At 58.2% G+C, this 22,863-nt stretch overlaps 8 protein-coding genes across 8 annotated transcripts; 4 read left to right on the top strand and 4 right to left on the bottom strand.

The window, feature by feature from the left end:
- Positions 1 to 264: 264 nt before the first annotated feature.
- On the bottom strand, positions 265 to 987 carry VTJ83DRAFT_4138 (uncharacterized protein; the record flags this gene model as incomplete). The annotated part of the gene is made up of 3 exons (XM_071010594.1): positions 265 to 337; positions 405 to 763; positions 844 to 987. 3 exons carry the CDS (start codon positions 985 to 987, stop codon positions 265 to 267), a joined length of 576 nt encoding a protein of 191 aa, XP_070865588.1.
- Positions 988 to 1,788: 801 nt separating this feature from the next.
- Positions 1,789 to 4,407, top strand: VTJ83DRAFT_4137 (uncharacterized protein; the record flags this gene model as incomplete). The annotated part of the gene is made up of 4 exons (XM_071010593.1): positions 1,789 to 1,833; positions 2,233 to 2,417; positions 2,485 to 2,560; positions 2,623 to 4,407. The coding sequence occupies 4 exons, from the start codon at positions 1,789 to 1,791 to the stop codon at positions 4,405 to 4,407; spliced, it is 2,091 nt and encodes a 696-aa protein (XP_070865587.1).
- A 4,311-nt stretch (positions 4,408 to 8,718) lies between these two features.
- VTJ83DRAFT_4136 (uncharacterized protein) lies at positions 8,719 to 9,522 on the top strand (the record flags this gene model as incomplete). The annotated part of the gene is made up of 2 exons (XM_071010592.1): positions 8,719 to 9,313; positions 9,371 to 9,522. 2 exons carry the CDS (start codon positions 8,719 to 8,721, stop codon positions 9,520 to 9,522), a joined length of 747 nt encoding a protein of 248 aa, XP_070865586.1.
- Positions 9,523 to 10,111: 589 nt separating this feature from the next.
- VTJ83DRAFT_4135 (uncharacterized protein) lies at positions 10,112 to 10,730 on the bottom strand (the record flags this gene model as incomplete). Its single annotated transcript, XM_071010591.1, has 2 exons — positions 10,112 to 10,603; positions 10,728 to 10,730. 2 exons carry the CDS (start codon positions 10,728 to 10,730, stop codon positions 10,112 to 10,114), a joined length of 495 nt encoding a protein of 164 aa, XP_070865585.1.
- Positions 10,731 to 11,235: 505 nt separating this feature from the next.
- VTJ83DRAFT_4134 (uncharacterized protein) lies at positions 11,236 to 13,317 on the top strand (the record flags this gene model as incomplete). Its single annotated transcript, XM_071010590.1, has 1 exon — positions 11,236 to 13,317. The coding sequence occupies one exon, from the start codon at positions 11,236 to 11,238 to the stop codon at positions 13,315 to 13,317; it is 2,082 nt and encodes a 693-aa protein (XP_070865584.1).
- A 154-nt stretch (positions 13,318 to 13,471) lies between these two features.
- On the top strand, positions 13,472 to 14,791 carry VTJ83DRAFT_4133 (uncharacterized protein; the record flags this gene model as incomplete). The annotated part of the gene is made up of 2 exons (XM_071010589.1): positions 13,472 to 13,964; positions 14,028 to 14,791. The coding sequence occupies 2 exons, from the start codon at positions 13,472 to 13,474 to the stop codon at positions 14,789 to 14,791; spliced, it is 1,257 nt and encodes a 418-aa protein (XP_070865583.1).
- Positions 14,492 to 16,496, bottom strand: VTJ83DRAFT_4132 (uncharacterized protein; the record flags this gene model as incomplete). Its single annotated transcript, XM_071010588.1, has 7 exons — positions 14,492 to 14,653; positions 14,778 to 14,796; positions 14,853 to 14,872; positions 15,014 to 15,314; positions 15,412 to 15,547; positions 15,599 to 16,176; positions 16,270 to 16,496. 7 exons carry the CDS (start codon positions 16,494 to 16,496, stop codon positions 14,492 to 14,494), a joined length of 1,443 nt encoding a protein of 480 aa, XP_070865582.1.
- A 1,096-nt stretch (positions 16,497 to 17,592) lies between these two features.
- On the bottom strand, positions 17,593 to 20,322 carry VTJ83DRAFT_4131 (uncharacterized protein; the record flags this gene model as incomplete). The annotated part of the gene is made up of 4 exons (XM_071010587.1): positions 17,593 to 18,729; positions 18,792 to 19,406; positions 19,671 to 19,913; positions 19,975 to 20,322. 4 exons carry the CDS (start codon positions 20,320 to 20,322, stop codon positions 17,593 to 17,595), a joined length of 2,343 nt encoding a protein of 780 aa, XP_070865581.1.
- Positions 20,323 to 22,863: the final 2,541 nt, after the last annotated feature.

The raw sequence follows: 22,863 nt of genomic DNA, 5'->3' as shown, positions 1-22,863 counted from the left end.
GCCACTAAAGAAGGGATGGAACTTGGCCCCCAAATCTGCGGCTTGGGTTGCAGAGGGGACCGCCTTGGACGCCGAGCCAATGCGGCTTTCTGGCACAGGAGTCGGCGCCGTGAGAGTCGAATTGATGGGCTGATGGGTAGCCCCAAGGGAGGATTGTGGAGAAAAAAAATCGCCGCCGTACTGTACAATGCCGAAATTTTCTGGCCAGGCTGAGGCGTGTTGGCCCGCTGATGCTGTTCCGCCCGCGAAATCATCGAAAGAACGCTACAGCGCCGGCACTGCATGCTCGAGAGGTTCGCGGCGCTCTTCCCAGGCGAGCCAGTCGGACCGTGTTGTCCTGGGCTGTTGTCAGCAACGACTCGCACCTCGACGTTGATCTGGATCTCGGGGTGGGCTCGACGCACGGCAACAATCCCATCTTGTTCACCTTCCATATCCCCAAGGCCAGGGCAACCAGCTGCATGGCGACGTAGGCAATCTTGACCTGCAGCATCCTCGCGCGGTTTGTCTCGGTCTCGAAGCGCTCAAAGGCCTGGTTCGTGGCGAGGATGCCCATGATGGGGTTTTTGAAGGCCATGAAAACCATCATGATGCTGAAGATCTGGAGCGAGTTGCCCGACATGTACATCATGATGGCCGTCATGGGAAGGCTCTTGATGGGACCCAGGGCCACCTCCCAGGCTTTCTTGAGCTTGAGCGTGTCCATCTCTTCGGGGGTCGGCGCCTGGCGCTGGGCCGCTTTGGAGTCTTTGGCATCCTTCTTCTGCGCGAAATCGGAGTGTCAGCGCCTGAGCGAGGAGCGCGAGCTCGTGAATGGGTGAAATGGACGACGGGCAGGCATGCCTTGGAGCTAGTTGGCGTCTGGGACGACGGGAAGCCAGGCGGGTCAGGGATGCCGGGCTGCTTGGACCTGCATGGCGGCGGGTTCTTGAGCTGGACGGCCCAAGTAGGCATTGTCGGGGATGACACGGATGTGGATGCGGACATAGGTTGGATCAGATCAGGGCCGTTGCGGGGCGACGGAATGTGATGGTGCGTCGTGGTGAGCTGCAGATGTTGAAGTTGGCGATGTTACAGAGTAGGGTGAAGTTGGGAGGTAGGTCCACGCCACGCTGCACAGTCGGTTGCTGAAAGCTGGTGGTTAGTTACGCAGTACCCAAGTTACCTTACGTTACGAGGTGCGACCCGGGAGGCTGCAACGGATAGGGCCCGGGGGGGAAGCTTCCCAAGCCCCACTTAGAAAGGCGCCGCTCCCCTGTGGCCTTCCCGTTCAGGGGTGGAGGGGAACCAGATCAGCAACCGGGGCCGGGGGGTCCAACAAAGTCCTGACGGGATGGACCTCCCATCCAACGCATTGGATCCCATGATCCCATTTCGACTTCACCATCGACGCGATGTGTTTTGTATGGAGCCATTGACGGACCCAAGTCGCCTCGAACGCGCGCCAAACATCCTCAGCCTTGTAGCAACCAGTCGAGCTCCTGGAACATCGAGCGCTGCCCGCCACAGGCCATCTCGAACGCCGTAAAGACGCGACAGGCAAGGGGACGAAGCATCCGCATTCCGCGACCCGGCGGCTCGCGATAGATCCGCTGAGCGAGACACGCCCATTGACGAACCACAGGGAGACATCCCGTGTTCACCACCGCGGCTCCAAATACGCCGACTTTCCTCCCGCGCTGTTGACCCGCGGGGCCCAATCCGACCAACCCGGCGTCGCAAGCATCGAGCCTCACCGAGTCGACCCTCGCCGGAAGATAAGGGCATAGACGACACCAAGGGGACAAAATGTCGGCCGTTCAATCAGGGGGGGACTCGAAGCTGTTTGCTCGGGTAAGCTCTTTCTCTGTCCGGTCTTTCGCTCTCAGTGCTCCAAGGTTGGGCGAGGGTGATGGATGGCGCGGAGATGTCGAGAGGTCGCCATGTTCTTGACCTCGCCCCTCGTTTTTTTCCCCGACCATTCGATGTGCTACCTTGGTACTGTACCCTCTTGGCGAGTGTCAACCAGCGCCCACTCTGGCCTAAATGCTCACCACCGGCATCGATGCGGTTTCTCCGCCGCAACGTCTGCTCGCGTCCTCGCCGCCCAATCTTGTCCCCTCCGTCCGGCCTAGGGCCTTTCTCGTCCAGCCAGAATGCACCTTGTCCCAGAGCTCCGCGCCCGCCGGTGTCGTCATGTACCTCGCCTATATGTCTCTGTCCTTTCACTCACCAATGCGTGTAACGATGCAGGGCAAAGTCGCCGAGCTGCGCTTCGAGCTCAACAACGGCGGCAAGAAGGACAAGTATCACACGGCAAAGCGGATCGCCCTCAAGAAAATCGTCGCCAACATGACCATGAGCAACAACGACATGGTTGCCCTGTTTCCCGACGTCGTCGCCTGCATGAATATCCAGAACCTCGAGATCAAGAAGATGTGCGCGGCCAGCCTCGTCTCCCTCTCCTGCTCCAGGGGCCTCTGAACGCTGACGGACCACGCCTAGGTGCTTTCTCTACCTGGTCAACTACGCGAGGATGCGCCCCGACGTGGCAGTAAAAGCCATCCCGTTCCTGCAACATGTCCGTGAATATCCCCTCCGGTTGCCCGCTGTGTCTTGGAGCGGGTTGCTGACAAGTCGCAGGACTGCGAAGACGCCAACCCGCTCATCCGGGCCTTGGCGCTCAGGACCATCTCGTACATCCATGTGCGCGAGTTCGTCGACGCGACGGTACCTATCGTCCGACATCTCCTCCGCGACGTGGATCCATACGTCCGCAAGACGGCGGCATACTGCGTCGCCAAGCTGTACGACCACGACCGGCACATGGTGGAGAAGTCCGACTTTATAGACAGGCTTAACGGGCTGCTGCGGGACGACAACCCAACCGTCGTGGCCAGCGCTCTGGCTAGCCTCATGGACATTTGGGAGCGGAGCGACGCCATCAAGCTCACCATCGATTACAGCAACGCCTCCAAGATGGTCGCCATCTTGCCAGACTGCTCCGAGTGGGGCCAGACGTACATCCTCGAGGCCCTCATGATGTACGTGCCGCAGGATTCCGGAGAGGCGGCGCTCCTCGCCGAGCGCATAGCGCCGCGTCTTTCGCACTCCAACTCGGCCGTCGTGCTCACGTGCATACGCGTGATCCTCTACCTCATGAACTACATCTCGGACCGGAAGCAGATCTCGGCCCTGTGCCGGAAGCTCTCGCCACCCCTAGTGACGTTGCTTGCCAAAGGCCCCGAGGTCCAGTATCTCGCGCTCCGTAACGCCCTTCTCATTCTTCAAAGACGGCCCGACGTGTTGCGCAACGACATCCGCGTCTTCTTCTGCAAATACAACGACCCCATCTACGTCAAGGTCACCAAGCTCGAGCTCATCTTTATGCTCGCCAACGAGAAGAACATTGACGAGGTTCTGACCGAGCTGCGCGAATACGCGACCGAGATCGACGTGCATTTTGTGCGCAAGGCGGTGCGCGCCATTGGCAAGCTGGCCATCAAGATCGAGCCGGCGGCACGTCGGTGCATCAATCTGTTGCTCGAGCTCGTTGCCACCAAGGTGACGTACATCGTTCAGGAGGCAACGGTCGTGATCCGGAACATCTTTCGCAAGTATCCCAACCAGTACGAGGGCATCATCGGGACCCTTTGCGAGCACCTCGACTCGCTGGATGAGCCCGAGGCCAAAGCAGCCATGGTGTGGGTCATTGGCCAATACGCCAGCCGCATCGAGAACTCGGACGCTCTGCTCGAAGACTTCCTCTTCTCCTTCGCCGAAGAGCCTGTCGAGGTACAGCTCGCCCTGCTGACCGCCACGGTCAAGCTGTTCATCCAGCGCCCCACCAAGGGCCAGGACCTTGTGCCCAAGGTGCTCAAGTGGGCCACCGAGGAGACGGACAATCCGGACCTGCGCGACCGCGCCTACATGTACTGGCGCCTGCTGTCGACAGACATGGAAGCCGCTAAGCGCATCGTCATGGGCGAGAAGCCCGCCATCACGGCCGAATCGGAGCGCCTCGACCCGGCCACCCTCGAGGAGATGTGCCTCAACGTCGGCACCCTGGCCACCGTCTACCTCAAGCCCGTCCAGACCGTCTTCCGGAACGCCCGTCCCCGCCGGCTGCAGGAGTCACCCTGTCTACAGCGCCAGGACGACGATGTGCTGTTCGGGCATGTCGGCGTGCCTACCCAGGCGCTGGCGCTGCAGCAAAAGGCGCAAAATGGAAACATCGACAAGGCGGTCAGCGAGGCCGACGCCTACTTTGCGTCGCAGATACAAGCCGTGCGCGCTCAGGAGCACGGCGACAGCTTCGGAGGCAGCGGCGGCGAAAACCAAGGCGGTTACGTCGTGAACCAGTATGCGCCACAGACGGTCTATCAACCGGCGCAGGGAGTCGCAGGGAACGGCGATTTGTTGTTGTAGAAGATATCCATGCGAGGAAAGGTCGGTGAGGTCGACGAGGCGATGCCCTGGCCCGCGGAAATCTAGCAGCAGGGATAACGTATACACACCGTGCAAGTGATAGGTGGCCCATATATATTCTTGTTAATGCAACATGGCGAGTTCATTTTTCCTTGCGCACTTCTTAATGTCAGATCGCGTACTCTTGTGAGCAAGCCGCAACAAACTTGCCCTGCACCCCCAGACCGAGGAATTTCCCCCGTTCTCGCCCAGGCAACAGAGCATCGGTGGGCCTCTACGACCACGACGGGCCACATAGGTATTGAATCATTGGATTCGTTACAACTCTTGTTGTATTATGCCCGATAGATCAGATTCAGAGAACCATCCTGCGCAGCGATCCCTCTTGCAGCTGGTCAGCAATATTTGCTTCGTCTTTGGATCTGCAGGCACATCATCTTCCTACCACCCCACGGCCCAACGCCGGGAAACTACCTGTACATGACTGTAGTTGGGCACAGCTGAGATTACATTCCCAACAAGTAACTGCTTCAGTTTCATACCCATACCTATACCTATTGGTACACCTTTGTCGTGGTAGTTACAAGGTTGAAGACTTCTTTTCGAGAATTGCATCGTTAGACGAAGTATGGCAATCTTGAAATAATTATTTGCATCATTGTCACCAATTCGCACTCGGTCCTCTTCATCCGAAGTGCAGCATGATAGGTGACGCCGCGCATTCTCAGTTCTTTGCCCATTCCCCGATCGTTGGTCCACAGAGTTGAGCATGGTGATGTTTGAGCTTCGTTTCTCAGAGCATGTCATCCTCCGTTTTCTTCTTTTTGTTTTCTTTTCCTATTTCCTATTTGTTTTTTTATCTTGAAGAATCTTATGGAGCTTTTTTTTCTTTTTTGATAGGGGACACACCGAGGCGTGCAATTTATAGTGGTCATTGGGGATCCCAGGTTTTGTAAGGAAGTTGTATTATTGCGACCCTTGATGAGAAATCATCCACCAACCGCAGCATATCCCCATCTACCTTGTTGCCCGATGTGATTCCTCTTCTCTTCGCATTAAGTGTTGCAAATCAGGCCATGGACTGCAAGGAAAGTCTGGTCCTCGGTCTTCTGGAGTCCAAATTCCATGCTTTGTTTCCCTTGGACTCGGCCTTTTTGAGGCTCTCAAGCCAGTGCCATGACCAAGGCCACCGCGATACCCGCGAAAAGACCACCAGCCATATCAGGAACATTGCAGCCCGCACCGTTGATGTCGGTGGCAGTGGCCGTGGTCAACGTGTCCGAGCCAGAGGTCGTTGGCGAAGCGGTCTCCGTGAAGGATGACTCCGAGGCCGTGGTCGGGGTCGTCAGAGTCGTAGAAGAAATGTCCGTCCAAGTGTTGCTCAGGGTCTCTGTGAGAGTGCTGGTCTCGGTGCCATAGTCGGTGGTCGAGACCAAGCTGGTCGGCGTGGACTCGCAGAACGGGACAATCGTGGTGGTCGACGTGGTCTCAGTGATCACGGTGACGGTGACGGTTTCGCCATCCTGGGGGATCTCGGTGACACCAGCAGCGATGCCGATGATGGCAGCGGTGGCGATGAGGACACGACCGAGATACATTGTCGATGATCTTGTTGATTATTCTTGACTGACTGGTCAAGACAGTCGAGTCAGCACTTCTGTTTGACCCTCGGTCTGTAAGACCCAGACCAGTGAGGTAATTGCGAGCAGCCACAACCGAAGGAGTGGCGAGGCCAACGCGACCACCATCGTCGGTTGGGTCTGAAACAGCCGACAATCTCAAAACGCCATGGATGGGGCCTTGGAAATACCACGACCATCCGCGCCATTTGGGGGAAGTGAGGTAGCAGCCAGACTACCGAAGTGCGTATGACACTTACGGGTTGGAGATCAGATCTTGGGTTGTATAGGAAGTGAAATGTATTCTTACGTGTTGTCGCTCCTGCGTAAGTGTGAAGAGGGTGGTAGTGAGAGAGTGGACGAACAACTGGGTGGGAGGTGGTTGTGCGTGGAGAGGTGGGAGGCGTGGAAGAAATGTGCGAGGCTCTGGGGTCGTTATTGTGTCAAATATCGAGCCGGGAGGAAAGAAATGGAACCAACTCACGTTGTGCAGGGTCGCAAAAAGTACGGTTATAGTGGGACTGTGCTGGCATGAAAGCGAGCAATGTGGAAAGAAAAGGCTTGCTTGCGTATGAAATCCCCTTCAGTGGCCCCTTTCCTTTCTTCTTGCTTCCAGGACACCTACAAAAGGCAGGTTTGGTCTCATTTTTCAAGGTTGCCTGGGCACGGTAAACACATGGCCTGAGGCCCAGCATAACTTTCATCCCCGGAAGCAACAAGGACCCAAGGTACTTGCCTAGGTACTAGGAGAAAGCTTCCAATCACCAGCAGCAACAACCAATCTGAGAAATGGAATCAACCGAAAGAGTCTGGAAGCCAGAAGCAGAGCAGTGGCATCTTGTTACAATCTATCTCAGGCGAAGCGTCCAACCCCCATGGAACCTGTCATACGCCAGTTTGTTGTCTGTATAGCTTTGCGTTTCACGTTGTCTCAAATCATCGGTTGCTTGCTTGAAACGACGCGGCCAGCTGCTGCTTCATAAACAAGGAACTTTCGTGTCCTGTCTGGGTAGTTGCACAATAATGATATGTGATACCAGGAGGTTAGATGCTGGAGCTGTAGAGCCTTCAGTCTCTTACCAAGGTAAGCAGATTCCAATGGAGGGGACTATAGGTAGCATGCATATAGGAGCCTATACCGGCTAGCATCTTTTGTTATATTTGGCTCTGATAACTAAAGACGTCCGCGAATAAAGATACTTTCCTCTACCACACCAGGTCGAAGAAAATCGATCTATGCCCCCCTCAGATACTTATGATCGACCTATGGCCAGGATGTTGAGGGCTGAAGGGAACTCTCCAATTCCCTACTATGTCATTTTTAACTTCTACCTGATTTTGAGCAGACAATTCTACGCCTCTCCAGGAACTAGACGACTGTCCTTGCGTTGCGATACAGATCGGGGCTCATGTAATAATTAGCGACGATAAACGATGTTGTCCTGCCATTTGCTGGCAATGGAACGCTGGCAAACATCCATATTTCGGGCAGATACGAAAAGCAGCCAGGAAGAAGTGCATCTTTATGTGGGCATGTCGAGGTCCGCTGGATGGTAAATGCTTGCCCCTCGGATTTCTGTTTGTGCTTGTTGTTTTTGGTTCCAGGGGTTCCCTGCGGGACAGATGAGGTTCGCAAGGCAATGAAGTTGCAGCCACATGGTCTGTGCACCACCTGGATAGCGTATGACATGCCCAGAGCGGAGGCGGTGGAGCGCCGTCACGGTCCAGCCCGGCTTTTGTCCAGTGTTTCCAGGTTGTGTCTGCCAGTTCCTCAGCTCCCGCCAGCCCAGCCCGATCTGTTGCCCCCTGCTTTCAGCTTCCACCTCAGACCCTGGCCCAGGGGGTCCCGGCGGGTTAGAGGACATTCAAAAGAGTCTCCTGCCAAGGTTCCTCTTCTTTCCCATCGAGATTCCTGCTGTCGCACAGCTCTCTTGCAGGCGCGGGGAGAAGGCCTGGATACCGGACTGGAGACTGTGCTCCCTCTCTCCTTTTTTTTTTTTTTCCCTTGACGTCTCACCGTCCCCCGGTGCGTTGTCCGTTCTTGTTCCAGGCATCCCGCTCGGTCGCCCGGCGATCTCCGTCCCCCATCACTCCCGGGGCCCTTGGGGGACCGGTCTCTTCAAAGCAAACCTCGCGGCCAACCACCAGCGTGTTTCGCCGCCCGTCATCATTTTTTTTCGCCTTCTGCTGTGTTACGCCTCAACCCTCCTCCTTTGCTAGCCTCCTCGCCTCTACATACGGCAAAACCTACTCGGCGATTTGTTTTGATCGCCAATTCTGCCGCGATTTCCACTCTACCTACAACTCTCCTCGACTCCAACCTCCACCGGAAAGCACATGACGATCGCCCGCGTTTCCGGCGCATCCGATAGGCATCGTTGTGGCGATTCGTATTGATTACCGCGAAGAATCTTCACCGCTGGGCGAGAGATAACACGTGCTCTACGGAAGAAGCACCACCTTCTAGACCAAGGACCGTTTCCGGACTCTCGGAATCGGACTACCCACCCGATCCGATCCGGTGGGTACTGGAAGTTCTGCACTTGGCGACCTCGACCCGTCTTCTCGCCGGCTACTCGACCGACGCGCGGGCTTGCTCCTACTCTGTTGTTCCGACATTCCACGCGCTCGGGACCGTGGCTGTGCGACCGTAGCACCGTTTCTCTTCGAACATATCCGTGCCGCTGCGACAATGGCGGAGCCCGCACCCAAGATCAGCGGCGACGCCGCGAACGAGGGTGTAGCCACGCAACCGCCAGCATCGCTGCCGGAGAACCAGACGGGCGAGGGGACGTCGAAGGCGCAAACGGAAGGCCAGAAAACGTCGGGGGATGCGGCACCATGGGCGACCGTTCCCGCAGCGGACACGGATACATCACCGAAGGCCAAAGACAAGGCCGAGCACACGACGCTCGCGCCGGCGTCGCACCCGGTCGGGAGCACCAACCCAGACGACTCGCTGTCAATAGAGCCCTCAGGGCCTGCCCTGGCAAACGCAGCCGCCGAGATCAGCACGCCAGCGCCTGTGTGCGCCATCACGCTCCTCCTGCCAACCGGTGCTCGCCACCCATATCGGATTGACGAAAAGTACCTCACCAAGCGCGGCGTTGACATACCAGATCTTAACGAGTCCGGCTGGAAGGATCCGTTCAGCATCTCGGTGTACAAGCTCAAGGAGCTGATTTTACGCGAGTGGAGGGAAGAATGGGAGGGCAAGCCGGCGAGCCCCAGCAGCATCCGGCTGATTCATTTTGGAAAGTTGCTGGACGACAAGGAGCAGCTAAAGAGTGAGTGCGCACGTGTTTAGACAGCCACTCAAGAAGAGAGCTGACCACATCACCCAGAGTACCATTTTAGCCAGGACAGCCCCAACGTGGTGCACATGTCGGTCCGGCCTCCTGAGATGATGGAAGAAGATGAAACGGCCAAGGGTAAGACCGGCGGTCGAGAGGGACGGAGCCGCGATGGGGGGAGCGGTTGCTGCGTCATCTTATAAGGAGCAGAGGGCTCCCTTGTTTGTTCTTCAAGGGTGTTTGTTTCTTGGCCTGTCTGGGATTTGTTGTTTTTGCGTCGTTCGGCATTCAAGCTGCATACCAGAGGTTGGGCAGGGGAGGGGCCAGGCAAGCGATGTTTTCTTTCTGCCGGAGGTTTGTCGGATTTCATGTACACGGGAACAGGGACGGGTTTTTGGCGTACAGAGTTGCTTTACTTCTTTTGAGTATCAAATACATGACGGAAGACCTGCGGGTTTCCGAGCGGTACATTCGACATGACACATTACACATGTCTCGGGTGCCGGTCACGTTCGACTGAGTGGTTGAACGAAAGTATTCTATGGGCTTGTCACCAAGACGACGTCGACCTGAGCCCTGTCCCGGGAGTTCTTGGCTTTCTGGACGGTCCGCTTTCCGTGGTTGAGCGGCTGGTCAGTCGCGGACTGGTAAGGGCAACGTCTCACTCGCCGGACCGCCATCAAATCACGTTTAAAACCCACGATCTTGTAACGGACAGAGGGCAATCATCAGATTATCGTGTTGAAAGCATCCCCCGGATCTTGTTCACCCCCAAGGCCTCGCCCGGGAAAACTAAACCATCTTCAGTTTCCTCTCCATCTCGTCATGGAAGCCCGCGATGGGCCTTGTCTCCTCGCCCGCGAACACGTCCTCCCAGGTGATGGTATCGTCGCGCCCCGCGAGGATGTCCTCGTGCAGCGACGCCCCGGGCCCGTTGCCGCCGGGCACCGCGCGCAGGCACGTGGGCCGCCATTCGCCCTCGCGCGTAATCTTGAGCTCCATCTGCCGCCGCACCGGCTCAGCGATTCCGTACGTCCTCCTCAGCGTCTCCATGCGCAGCGCCTCGCGCGTCGCCTCCCACGACCGCAGCCTCGCCTCGAGCGGGTGCGCCGACACGGGCTTGGGGCTGCTTGCGCTGGCGTTATCGAGGCCGTCGAACGGGGAAGGGCCAACGCCGGCGCGCAGCGTGTCGTGAAGGCCTGGGGCGGAGGGGGCGCTCACGCCGCGCGAAGCGATGTGGCCATAGGTGGTTTGGTGGTTGTCGGCGGGCACGATGCGGAGGGACTGGGTTGCGGAGGAAGCATCGTCATTAGCATGGAGCCCATGGTAGAGGAGGTTAAGGCTTTTGGCCTGGAAGGCTCCAAGACCGTCTCTCGGGCAGAATCATCGGCGAGACAGGCGAGCTTACCATCTTGGCGGAATGGTAACGGTGTCAGAGATAGGGTATGTGCAGTGGGCGGAGATTGGGAATCGTTGGCAGAGGAGCTATGCTATAGGTAGTCCTGGCCGAGTTCGGGCGTTGTTTTGGCGATTGAGGGATGCAAGCCCGTGGGCTTTGGGAGGTTGAATGGCTGATGGACCGTTGCAGGTGTGGTTGAAGGGGTACAGTTCCAGGAAGCTCTATGCCTACTCGGCTGCAACGTCGCAGCCCAGCCAGGCTCCAGCAGCCTTGCGTTCGCTGAGCCAACCTGGAAGCCCCGCATCCCTCCGGCTGGACCAGCGGGCCCCACAACGAGCGGATTACATAATCCGCGGGACTGGGACTGAGCACTAGGAACGTCAGGTACAGTAAGGTAACGTACGTCACGGCGTAACATTTGCGGCAGGTTGGATTCGATGTCAACGCAAGATCCACCCTCTGGAAACCACACCACGACGATGGCGTATCCCCAGCCCATTCGACGCCTATTTCGACAATGCGACTCCCAACGGGCTCGCTGCCCGTGATTAGAATTGCCAATGGCACGTTCTACCGGCACCAACCGAGTTCGGCCTCGGGCGCTCTCGGGTCTTTAACACACCATGGCGCTGCTCACCCACATCCCAACCCGGCCTTCTTCCAGGGTCTCAGCTTTGAGTTGCCAGCTCGCAGCCGCACGCCGCATAACTGGTGCGTTGTCGGGCCCTCGCTGTCCGGCAAGACCACCTTTCTCCAAGTCCTCCGGGGCCAGCACCTTTGCTTCCCACCGACTGCGCGTTCGTTCCCCCATCTCAGCACCGGCGACGTTCCCCACCACCTCCGGACTCCCGACCGCGCCATCCAGTATGTTGGTTTCGACTCCCAGGGCGCCGGAAGCCTGGGCCCAGCCGCACCGACCTACCTCTCGGCCCGGTATGAGTCGCTCAGAGAGATCACGGACTTTTCCCTTCGTGACTTCCTCCTGGGCAATATGCAACTCAATCCGTCCCGGCTCCCCGACGATAAGGGTGTTGACGAGGCGCTGTTCCGGCGCGTCGTTGCGGACCTACGGCTGGAGGAGCTTCTGGATCTTCCGGTGGCCTTTCTGTCGAATGGCCAGGGCAGGAGGGCGCGAATCGCGCGCGCCTTGCTAACGACCCCGGAGGTCTTGCTGCTTGACGAGCCCTTCATGGGTCTGGACCCGCCAACGGTCGCAAGCTTGAGCCCCTTGCTGCAGTCGCTCTCCGAAAAGGCCAGTCCGCGGTTGATCTTGAGCGCTCGACCGCAAGATCCTTTGCCAGACTGGATCACCCACTTGGTGTACCTCCGCACGGATGCCCAGGTCGGCCTCATGGGTACCAAGGCCGCTGTAATGGACGGACTCAGAGAGTACGTGAGAGGCGTCCGGGCCGGCAAGATCTCCGAGGACGAGGGTCTGCCCGTGCATGCGTTGAGCGAGATGGGCCGGACCTTGACAAAGGCCGGAATCGCCGGAGAAGGGTTCGCCGAGGACTTCTCCATAGCCGTCGCCGATTCAGGCTCCGTTGCTTCTTCCGCAGACGCCGGGAATCTCCGCGAGCCCTTGGTTGAAATGGAGGGCTGCACGGTCCAGTACGGAAGCAAGGTCGTGCTCGGAAACTGGACAGAAGAGCGGGATGGAAAGCGCCTGCGTGGACTTCACTGGACGGTTCGAAGAGGCGAGAGATGGGGCATCTTTGGTCCCAACGGCTCAGGCAAGACCACGGTGGTTTCGCTCCTCTGCTCCGACCACCCACAGACGTATTCCCTGCCGATCAAGCTCTTCGGCCGTAGCCGACTACCCGATCCGGGCTCTGGCCAGCTCCCATTGACTTTCTGGGACATCCAGGAGCGCATCGGCCATTCGAGCCCTGAGATCCATCAGCACATGCCGCGCAACTTGACGATCCGTCAGGTTCTCGAGAGCGCATGGGCAGAGACGTTCCGCAGCAAGCCGAACCTCGACGCGGAGGCCAGCGAGAAGGTGGAGGCCACGCTGAGGTGGTTTGAGCATGAACTGAACCCTGCTGTACACGCTCAGGCCAGTTCGGCTGGTAGTGCCGCCCAGGCTGGCGGTGACACATCCTCGTTGGCATGGCCTGACGAGTACATGTTTGGGGAACTGTCATTCAGCGCTCAACGTGTCCTGCTCTTCCTGCGCGCCATTATCAAACATCCTGATATCGTGGTTCTAGATGAGGCGTTTGGCGGCATGGATGACGCCGTGCGTGACAAATGCATGCTGTTCCTGGTTTACGGCGAGCAAAAGGCATATGCTCTCGGTACCAACCAGGGCGATGGGGGTGCGGTGAGGGCTGTCGTGACGGACAGCCCTACGGCGAAGACAGGACGCGTCAAGGTGCAGGGCCTTTTGGACACACAGGCGCTCATCTGCATCAGCCATGTCAAGGAGGAGGTGCCGGACTGCGTGCGAGAGTGGCTTTGCCTGCCCGAGGCGAACACCGGTCTGCCGGCGAGGTTTGGACGCTTGGATGGTCCGCTGAAAACAAGTTCAAGGAGGTGGGCTGACATATGGGGTATCGGGGCAGCAGGTTCCCAGCAGGCCAGTGGGACAAGCTAAAGGGGACTCGGGCAACTCCATCTCGGCCCGTTGCTGTTGGTTGCTGGATGTCGTCCAATGCTGTTTTCCGGGCCTAGGATCCCCTGATGTCAAGACCCTAACCCTCACGTAGCGCTTTCCGTCCAGACGGGAAGGATCAGTATTTTGCAACGGAATGGACGGACCGCTTCGCTTCCGCTTTTATGGTGCTTCTCCTGCAACGACCGTCATCCTGTACCTACTGTACTCAACATTCCAGGCTCAAAACATGGATAGGAGAATACACATTCTTGGCGTCGGGAACATAGGCAAATACATTGCCTATGCCCTGGCAGGCCTCAGCCAGACCCGAACGACGCCGTCAGTCAGATTGCTGTTTCACCGGAAAAGCCTGGTCACCGAATGGGAGAAGGCAGGCTGTGCCATCGAGTACACACCCCTGGACCAAGACTGTTGCACCTCTGTCAAGCCGGGACAAACAAGCTATGCTCATGATGTCCAAATCGAGCTTCTCTACGACCGGGAGAGCCAGGAAGCAGAAGCAGCAGAGGGTCCGATTCGGAATCTCATCGTAACCACCAAAGCGCACAACACCATCACGGCGCTGGCGCCTTTACGGCATCGATTGGACAAGAATTCGCACATTCTGTTCTTGCAGAACGGCATGGGTATGTCTTAAGAACCAAAGTATACAGCATCTATATGCTTCATGTCTCACACACAACCCGCAGGAGTAACCGACGAAGTCACCTCTGCGCTTTTCCGAGACCCAAACTCGCGCCCGACGTACTGGACTGGGATCTGCAGCGCCGGAGTCTACAGCCGGGGGCCCTTTAGTATTGTCCATGCTGGCCCCGGACCTCTCAGGTTCGGCGCCGACAACGACATCGCCGGCAGTGTTGCAGGCGGCCCTTTGGGATCGCGGAAGATGCACGGTGGGCGGCGCATCACCGTTCTTGAAGATGCGCTGCTCAAAGCCCATATGCTCAGGCCGCAGCGCCTCTCGCCGGGGGAAATCTTGCAAGCCCAGCTTACGAAACTGGTCATCAACTCGGTTATCAACCCGTTGACGGCGCTCCGGGGCTGCAAGAACGGCGCTGTCTTCGCCGACGAGGAGGGGGATCGCGACCGCCGCATTCTCGTCCAGGAGGCGGGTGCCATCGTTCGCGAATTGCTACAACAAAGCACGAAGACATCACCAGGCGCCACCCTTTCGGACAGCGAGCTTCTCACGGCCGTGGCGGGCGTCGCTGAAGCCACCGCTGACAACACGAGCTCCATGTTGCAAGACATCCGAGCCGGGCGGCCGACCGAGATCGACTACATCAACGGCTATCTGGTCCGTAAGGCTGAGTTGCTGAATCTTCCATGTCAGCGCCACAAGGAGTTGGTTGCAGAGATCAAGGAGAAAGAAAAGGAGATGGCAAAGGAAAACGAGGAGCCGAAAGAGGACCGGGATGGTGGAGCTGGTGGGAACCTACCAGCAACGTTGTGAGAGTCCTATGAATTCAAGTGCCCTCTTGGTGTGTATTCTACGATGAGCGCTTTTGCTCTACCACCAGGTCGTGTTTTGTCTCTGTGGCGGTCGTGGCGACCCGGCCAGCCAGGGCAGATAAATATCCAGAAGCTGTCCTCCTCCGAGCTGGCTGACAAACACCCTTGACGCCAAGTCTGTCCCTCGCAGGTCCTCTCTCATCAGTGAGCATAAACGGTGCACCGATAGCACCGGGACGTCGATGATGCGGTCGAGCGTCCGGCAGAGGGATTGTGTGACGTGGCTTGAGCAGACGTGGCCACGGCCCTCGCGGGATGAGTGGTTTGGTGGTACGCAGATTCCCAGCAGTTGCTTTGTGGATGCTGAGGACGCCATGCCAGCTTCAACCCGCATCTCCCATTGCTCCGATGTCGTGCCCAACATCGCGGTGCAGTCGAACACAAACAGAACGTCCCCGGGAACCTGCATGATGGGATCGCGCACGTCGTCCCAGAAGAAGCTGCTCGCGTCGGGTCCAGGGCCGCTGTTCGAACGTGACAGGCGTGAGCTGCGTTCCCTATTCCGGCAAACCTCACCGGATGCATCTTCAAAAAGGGAGCCTGCTTTGGGGTTTGGCTCACCTCGAAAAGACCATCCTCCCTTCACGATCCAAGCACCCAAACCCACGGTAGTACACCACAAGTAGGGTATCCGGCGTTGACCGCTCTAGGAACCGGTCCAGGATGGTCTCGACGGCGGCCGTCGGGTAGTCGTCGGCTGGCACGGCTCGACACTGCACACGGTACCCGCGAGACTTGAGTCGCGTACGCAACGCCTCGCGGTCGGGGTCTGCGTCGAGGGTGATGCTGCTATCGGCGGTGGGGAGTCCACGAGAGCCCTGTACTGACGCCCACGACAGCATCAACACTTGCACGTCCGACGGCGGCGGCTTCTGGGCGCTGACTCGCATCGGGGAGTAGACGATGGTCGTTGCTGTCGTCGGGGCGGCTGGCCCAGCCCCTGAGGAGGAGAGGTTGCCCGGTCGGGAGCTCGAATAGTACCGGCTGGAATAGGGGTGGTCGTGGATCGGGGAAAGCTGCTTGTCTAAGAGAAACCGGACCGTTGAGTCCGGGTCGTGGATGTCATCGTCATTTTTTCCTCTGCCCGTGGTGCCATGCGCTTCCCCCTTGCTTAGCTTAGGACTGCTGGAGAAGGGTGGTAGAGGCTCATCGACATGCGCGACGGCCATGTTCGGAGGGTTTACTTTCGATGGGGCCGGCCCCGCTCGCGGCACCGGACAAGTCGAGTTAAGCGGCGACGACAGCGCTGTCTCGGTGTACCCGTCGCGGTGGTCCGGGAACCACGGTGTCCCCGGGCTCTGCGTGTCGGCCGTTTTGGGACTTTGTCTGCTCTCGAGCGGCTGGTCAGCGATATCTCCGTTTGCTTCCCAGTCCACGCCGCCCTCATCCACCTCCCCGCTGGGATGCGTAGTCACTCACAATATCAGCTCATCCAGAGCCTCGACTACCGACTCGATCTTGTCGTCCCAGGTGTGGATAGCGCCGGGGCCCTCCTCTCCTGGGACCTCCAGGCCATCGATGCTTCGGGCTACTGAAGGTACGTTGGCTATGGCCTGGCTGCTGACTGCCGACAAGTCGTCGCCGAGAGCCACCAGATGCCGCCTCCACGGTGGCCCAAACTGGTCGTCTGCCGGACCTTGCGCCATTTTGGGGTGCTCTCTCTCTCGATGCCTCTCTGCCAGGGCCCCGTCTCACACCCAAGATGCCAGGTCGAAATGTCGGATCCACTTCCGTCCTGTTAGCAACTTTGTTGGGACCCTTTCCGCTTGTCTGACTTGGCTCATGAGCAAACCATTCGTTTTGTGGGGTCAGGACCCGTGAGAACACCTGGGAAACGGCACGAGGAAAGGATGGTACGTGTGTGCGCTCCTCGCGCCGATTGCTCCGGTCAAAAGTGCCACGCAGTTTTCCGAAACAGATAGATAGAAGGGCCTGTTCCTAGCAACCACAACACATGTTTCCACTACATCATCCATGGTCGCAATTCCCGGAACCTGGCCCCGCGGCTTGAGAGACCCTCCTGGAGGCTACTGACCAACTCGCCAACCCACATCCGGCTAAAAACGTCAGCGTGAGGTGACACTGCAGCGCCTCGGTTCCCAGGCTCAGGGAGCGACGGATGGGTGGAAGATTGAGAGAAATATATTGGTTATGTCTTGTGAGTGGCTCGATGGACCGGGGCGGCCCAGAGGACGACCGGTTTTGGGTGTGATATTCTCGAGTTGAATGGTGAGCGATGGTGCCCTCTTTCTGGGTGCATGTCTCGCCGTAAGCGGCAGGTCCAGGAGCCAGAGTGCTGAATTCCCGGAGCGCCATCGTCATGACCTTGGCGTTGTGGTGTCCACCGGTTTCATCCTGCTCGGTCGGGTACATCTGCGGCGACAAGAGGACCGACAGAACCGCAGTTGGTGGCTGTCCTGGGTTACGTTAACTTTGTGGCTGTCCGGGAGTTACAATCAACAGCATTTTGTCCTACCGAATGCCAGCCAAGTAGAGTGTTGGGCCAGAGAAGACTAGTATTACAACGGGAGATAGGTATCATATCATCAGAAAGAAGAAGGAAAAAAGAAAACGAAAAAAAGGGAAATGACTTCTGATATCTGAGAGCATGAGCCGTAAACCGCCAAATTAGTAAACCTGTCCTTGCCAGTGGTATCATCATTTTAGGCCCTCGCAACAATTCTAGTGCCATGCCGTGCCATGCCGTACCCCCAAGTCCAAAGAGCGCCCAGCAAAGTATTATTAAAACACGTCGTCATCCCCCCCCACATTCCACCTCTTCCCCGGCAGCCGGCGCACTTTCCGCGGGCTTGATCCGCCGCTGGCAACCGCGCCGCGCCCCGACGCCTGGTTGTCACTCACGCGGAGTTTCTCCAGCTTCAGCAACAAACTGGCCTCGTCGTCCAAGGGAGCTGAAGGACCGCAACCGCGCGCCGACCGAGACATGGCTCTCGGGCTCCCCGTTTCAGCTGCGCCGTGCCTGCTGGCCTTGGAGAGTGCCGTGCTCGCGTCACTCCCGCGTTCCCGCAGGGGAAGCCGCTTGGTGGGGCTGAGGTCGACAATTTCACGGCGCAACAGCTCGTTCTCCCTTCGCAGACGTTCCAGCTCCTGATTGGCATCCTCGACGAGCACGTTCTCCTTGTCCTCATCGTCCGCGTCGTCGGCACCCGTGTTGACAATTCCCATGCTGCGTTCAAACACCTCAATCTTACGGCCCCAGTGCTCTTCGCCGCGCTCCATTTCGACTTGTAGCGTAGCGCGCCATCGCGCCATCTCGATTTCGAGGCGCTGCTCAAATTCGGCAGCGCAGTCCTCGCGGACCGCCTGCTCGAGCTCGATCATGCGGTCCTCCATCGAGAGCAGGTGCGCCTCGGTTTCTTCGCGCGCGGCCCGCTCCGCGTCGAGCGCGCGGCGTAGATGTTCGACTTCTTCTGAGAGGCGGGCTATTTCTAGCGCGGCAGCTTCCATGGTCGACCGGTGCGTGTCGCTGGCGTTGCTCATGGGTGAGACGTTGCGAACAATATTCGGCGAAGTCATCAGCTGAGGGTAGGCCAGCGAGCCGTCGGCCATGGAAGAAAAGGGTTGTGCCGTGGTCGGCGACACAAGGGGACTGGATGGATGTTGAGACGCTTGGGCCGTTGCGATAAGGGTTGTCTGCGTTATGCTGGGGACGCGTGGGACTGTGACCTCCCGAGCTAGGGCGCTGTAGCGGAGGATTTGTGAGGTTGCGTTGAAGTCGCCGTGCGGGTCGGCTGTGACGATCATGACGGCCTTCTGTGGGTTTCTATGTCTACCAGCCGAGATGGTAGAGGCTGAGGGGTAGCAGTTGGAGAACAAAAGCTCCGTCAGCCTGCATTGCCGGAACGGAACTAGATTGGGCTTGCCGTCAGGTTAGCACCCATCTTTTCTGTCCACGGGTGGTTTGATCCGCGGGCGCTTACCTTGTCCTTGGTCGCAGCGTCACTCTGCATTTGCAGACATTGGCCCAAGTACATCAAGCTCTCGTTGATCTTTCCCGCTTCGGCCAGCGTGGCGCCGGCCGTCTTTGCATCCCTTGCGCGCTCGCTACCAGCGAGGTCGGCAATAGTGAAAGCAGCACCGCCCCAAGGCATTTCAGCACCTCGCTTCCGGCTGCTTTTGCCGCGCTTCTTCACTTCGACGCAGAAAAACCCATGGCTGCGTGAGCTTGCGCTGTTGCTACCGGTCCCCGTGACCCTCCGCTCATGGAGACCAGCCTCGAGGACCAGCAATGCCTGCTGGAGGTTTCCGCAGATCACCTTGCGCAGCCCGGCCACAACTTTGCGGTCTGGAGATGCTTCGGTCGACTTGAAGAGTAGCGGGCGGCGTCGGTATTCCCTGGTTCCTGCCGACTTGACGGGAGGCGTCAACAGGTCGAAAATGCGGTCGTTATAGACCTCGTACATGGAGATGACAATGGCATACTCAGCCGAAGGGTCGCAGGACACGGAGAGCGCGCTAACGTCGGGTTGCTGCGGGAATGTTGACGGTCGAAACAGCCGGCGCGGCGGGCCTTGTCCAGGGCCCACGGAGTCGCCCTGTGGATAAAACGCAAATTTAGTACCCTTCTTCAGACGCATGGAGGCGGTCGGCGCCATAAAATGCTTGGGTCGATGCGGGCCTTGCCGCGGCGCACCCGTACTGCCCGCGCGCTATGCGGACGGGGGCGTGTGCGGCGCAACAGAGTCCTCCCGGCCGACAATCCGCACACTTTGCTGATGTAAACATAGTGGCGGTGGTCCACTCGGACCTCGCGTTTCCTCATGAGGATCGGTAGTAGCACAAGACAGGGTTTGCCCTACAAGCGCTGGTGTCGTTGCCCTCGAGCTGGCGCGAAAGGAGGCCGATGGGTCGGAATACATGCTGTCGATGAAGTTGGGCGCAGAGCAGAGGACGGCCTCGGACGGGTCAGACGCGAGAAGCGATTGCTCGAGGTTGGGATTCGAGTCGCAGTCGGCCAGATTGTCGCCGAGGGACCGGAAGATGACGTCGAGCGAAAGCTGGGTCAAGCCTCGCTGCGACCGTGATCCCAAGGTGGTATGTGTCTGTTTGGGGTCAGTTAGCAACACCACGGGAGTCATGCTAATCGAGGCGTCGTTGACCAACCTTGCCGGACCCCGTGACACCCAGCGTCGCGAGCAACGCGTCGGTTCCATCGCCGCCGCAAGGGGCCAGAACTCCTTTGATCAGGTTGGCGATGCCAGTGCAATGGAACACGTCAAGCTGGGTTGCATCTTCCTCAAACACCTGGGTAAAAGCAAACTTCTCGATGGCGCGCCGGCGGTCATGGGGCGGGTTCAAGGTGATGTGCTTGGGTGTTTCAGTGCCATCGTCAGGTTTCTCAACTGCCAAGAACCGATCCCCCAAAGCACCAGCTCCACCCTGCTGCGGCGGCCGGAGCCGAAGATAAACTTCGAAGAGGTTTGTGGACTTGGGCGTCGACGTCTTCTCCATGGCGTCGCAGGTGCGGTTCCTCGTCGTGTCTAGACGGGGCGAGGCCGAGATGGAGATTGGTGACGTGGCAGCGAACCCTCCTTAGGGATATGGTGGGTAACGAGAAGGGGCCTGGCTCCCCGGGAAAAAGAGAAGTGTATGCAAGTGTAAAACAGAAAAGAACCTTGACCCAGAAAACTTCCAAGCCCCAGCCGCTGCCAATCTTCAGCTCTCTTGCACGCGTCTCAGTGTGAACCAAAAAGGGTGTTTGTGCCAAGATCAACATGCCGGCCAGTTTCCCCAGCAACAGGGCCCGCTCGTACCTGACCGTACCTATACGCAGTACTACAGTGGTACATAGTTGTATAGTATGCGCATAGCGGAGAGCCCGGAGCCCCGTCCGTCATAGTGGGGCACCCAGATGGCATGGGCTTATCGATAAACCACCGAGCCAACAACGGAAGAGATGGCCCGGGGATTCCGTCAGCACCTGGCCCCGGGCAGCCGACGGTGTTACTACCCCCTAGGGGTAAGTTTCCAATCATAAACAGGTCACTTTTTTGACCCACCACGATTGACAGGACTAAACAGCGGTGCGGTTTCCACCTGTAACTGGCTGTAAGTTACACTTGTGGCTGGTGTGTGGATCCTGGCAGTGACCTGACCGGGTGCGCAAACTTATGCACAGCACCACAGGACACAGGTGCCCTGATCTGCACCTGGTCCAGCATGGACACGGTAGGGTACGGAGTACACTGCTACCTGAGGGATGGAGGTTGCCGAACGAGGCTTGGCATTACCTAGCCCCCCACGTCGAGGTAGGTCCCCGGCAGCTTTTCCAGGCTCAACTTTCTCCTCTTTATCAGCCATGAAAGAGTCAGGCTAACGATGATATCCCACTCTGAGGTGCTGAAAATGCGCTTGTGAAAAGTTTGCTGCTCTGGTACGGGGAATTTCGTGGCTGGTCGCCTTAGCTCGTCCTGATTGCCAGGATCAGGGTCGTTCATTCCGGCGATCTGGGACCCAGACGAGATCCGGTCCTTGTCTTGAGGTCTTCCAACATTTTCCAGCCCTGCCGATAGGAGGGATGGGATACCTTACTACCGTAGGTCGGTAGGTTTGAGCCAGCCCTAAGCCTGAGACATCCAGGTTACCGTGCTAGACCCCGGATACGCAGTAGGTGCGCCCAACCCTAGGTACTTTCGGGTCGTCTGCTCTCTACGGTAGTCTCAGAAATCCTCCCAATCTTCCAACCCTCCACCAATACACGGGCAGTACGCAACACCAATGAGGGGCTTCGGGAAAGCGTTGGAGACTAGGTGTTTTGGAACCACCCGTTACAACCTTCCTACCGCATGATGTTTATGTTTTGCAGCGGCATTGGTGCAGGAGCATCGCCTCCACTCCCCGCGTGAGCAAAGAGCGGTGACGAGAAAACGTGTGTAAGGTTGGTACTGGAACAATCCAAGCGGGGTCTTGGGCACTCCCAATTTATCATCCACTGCACGTCCACTGACTGGAACTGACGGCATTCCATGGCAGTGGAGAGGACGGACGCTCTATGCTTGGTTGGGTGGACGGGCGCCGATGCGGTGCCGACTTGCCACTTCAGAGCATAGCGGCAGAAGGCACCTGGCTGGAGACACTTTGCGCCGGTCAAGGCCATCGCCGTGACCATGGCTGCCACGCCATGGCATGGCAGAGTTGAGCCCCGCTGCATCGAGGTGGAAAGGGCGCCAATAGCATCCCTGAAGGACCCGAGGGGCCCACCCCCAAACTGCGGGCAGTTGAGCCAGAGTGCTCCACTCATGCGGTTCCATGAAAAAAAAAAAATATGTCTGGCCAAACCATCAGATGGCCCGCATTTTCTTCCCCTCCTTCTGATCCTCCCTCTCCTCAATCCAAACCCAATCCAACCCAGCAGACAACGAAGTCGCCCTACCACACCACCAGAAGTTCACCATCGTACCAACATCAAAAACTTCGTCGAGATTTTCAAGATGCCGTCGGCCGTCGTTGAGCTCTAAGCGCCCACTGCGGGCGTGCCAGTCTGCCCCGGCACGCCTGCAGTCCAGCAGCCTCAACGAGAATCACCAACCCTGCCAGACCCTCGACGAAGTTTTCCGCAGACTCCCATCGTCTCGAGCTCGTCTCAGCGAGCTCGGGGGAAGATCACCATACTCTCTTGCATCGCCGGGAGAGCCTGCATTCGAATCTGATATCGACCCGTTTTCGTTGCCAGCAAGCAAGGCCTATCTCTCTCCCCCCCTCTCCGCCTAGAAAGCGACGTCGACACTCCCACGGGACCCGAAGCCGGATCTTTTCGTTCCCTCCAGCACCACCGCTCCGCCCCAACCTCCAATCGCCCGACTTTGGGATACATTGGACATATCCAAAGCTTTTCTTCTCCGGCAGAGGCGCCCAAACCAGCTCGCCCGTTCCTTCGACGTTGCGACCCCTCCATCTGAGTCACGGCTTGCAGGGTTCACCGCCGCTCGACTACCGACATCGTACCCTTCTCGATCCTCGCCCGACAGCGCTATCCCTGTATAGATTGCAGCC

Source organism: Remersonia thermophila, chromosome 4, assembly GCF_042764415.1.
Source record: "Remersonia thermophila strain ATCC 22073 chromosome 4, whole genome shotgun sequence".
NCBI lineage: Eukaryota > Fungi > Ascomycota > Sordariomycetes > Sordariales > Chaetomiaceae > Remersonia > Remersonia thermophila.
Note: the sequence above shows the minus strand (reverse complement) of the source record. Positions and strands in the feature narration are given on the sequence as shown.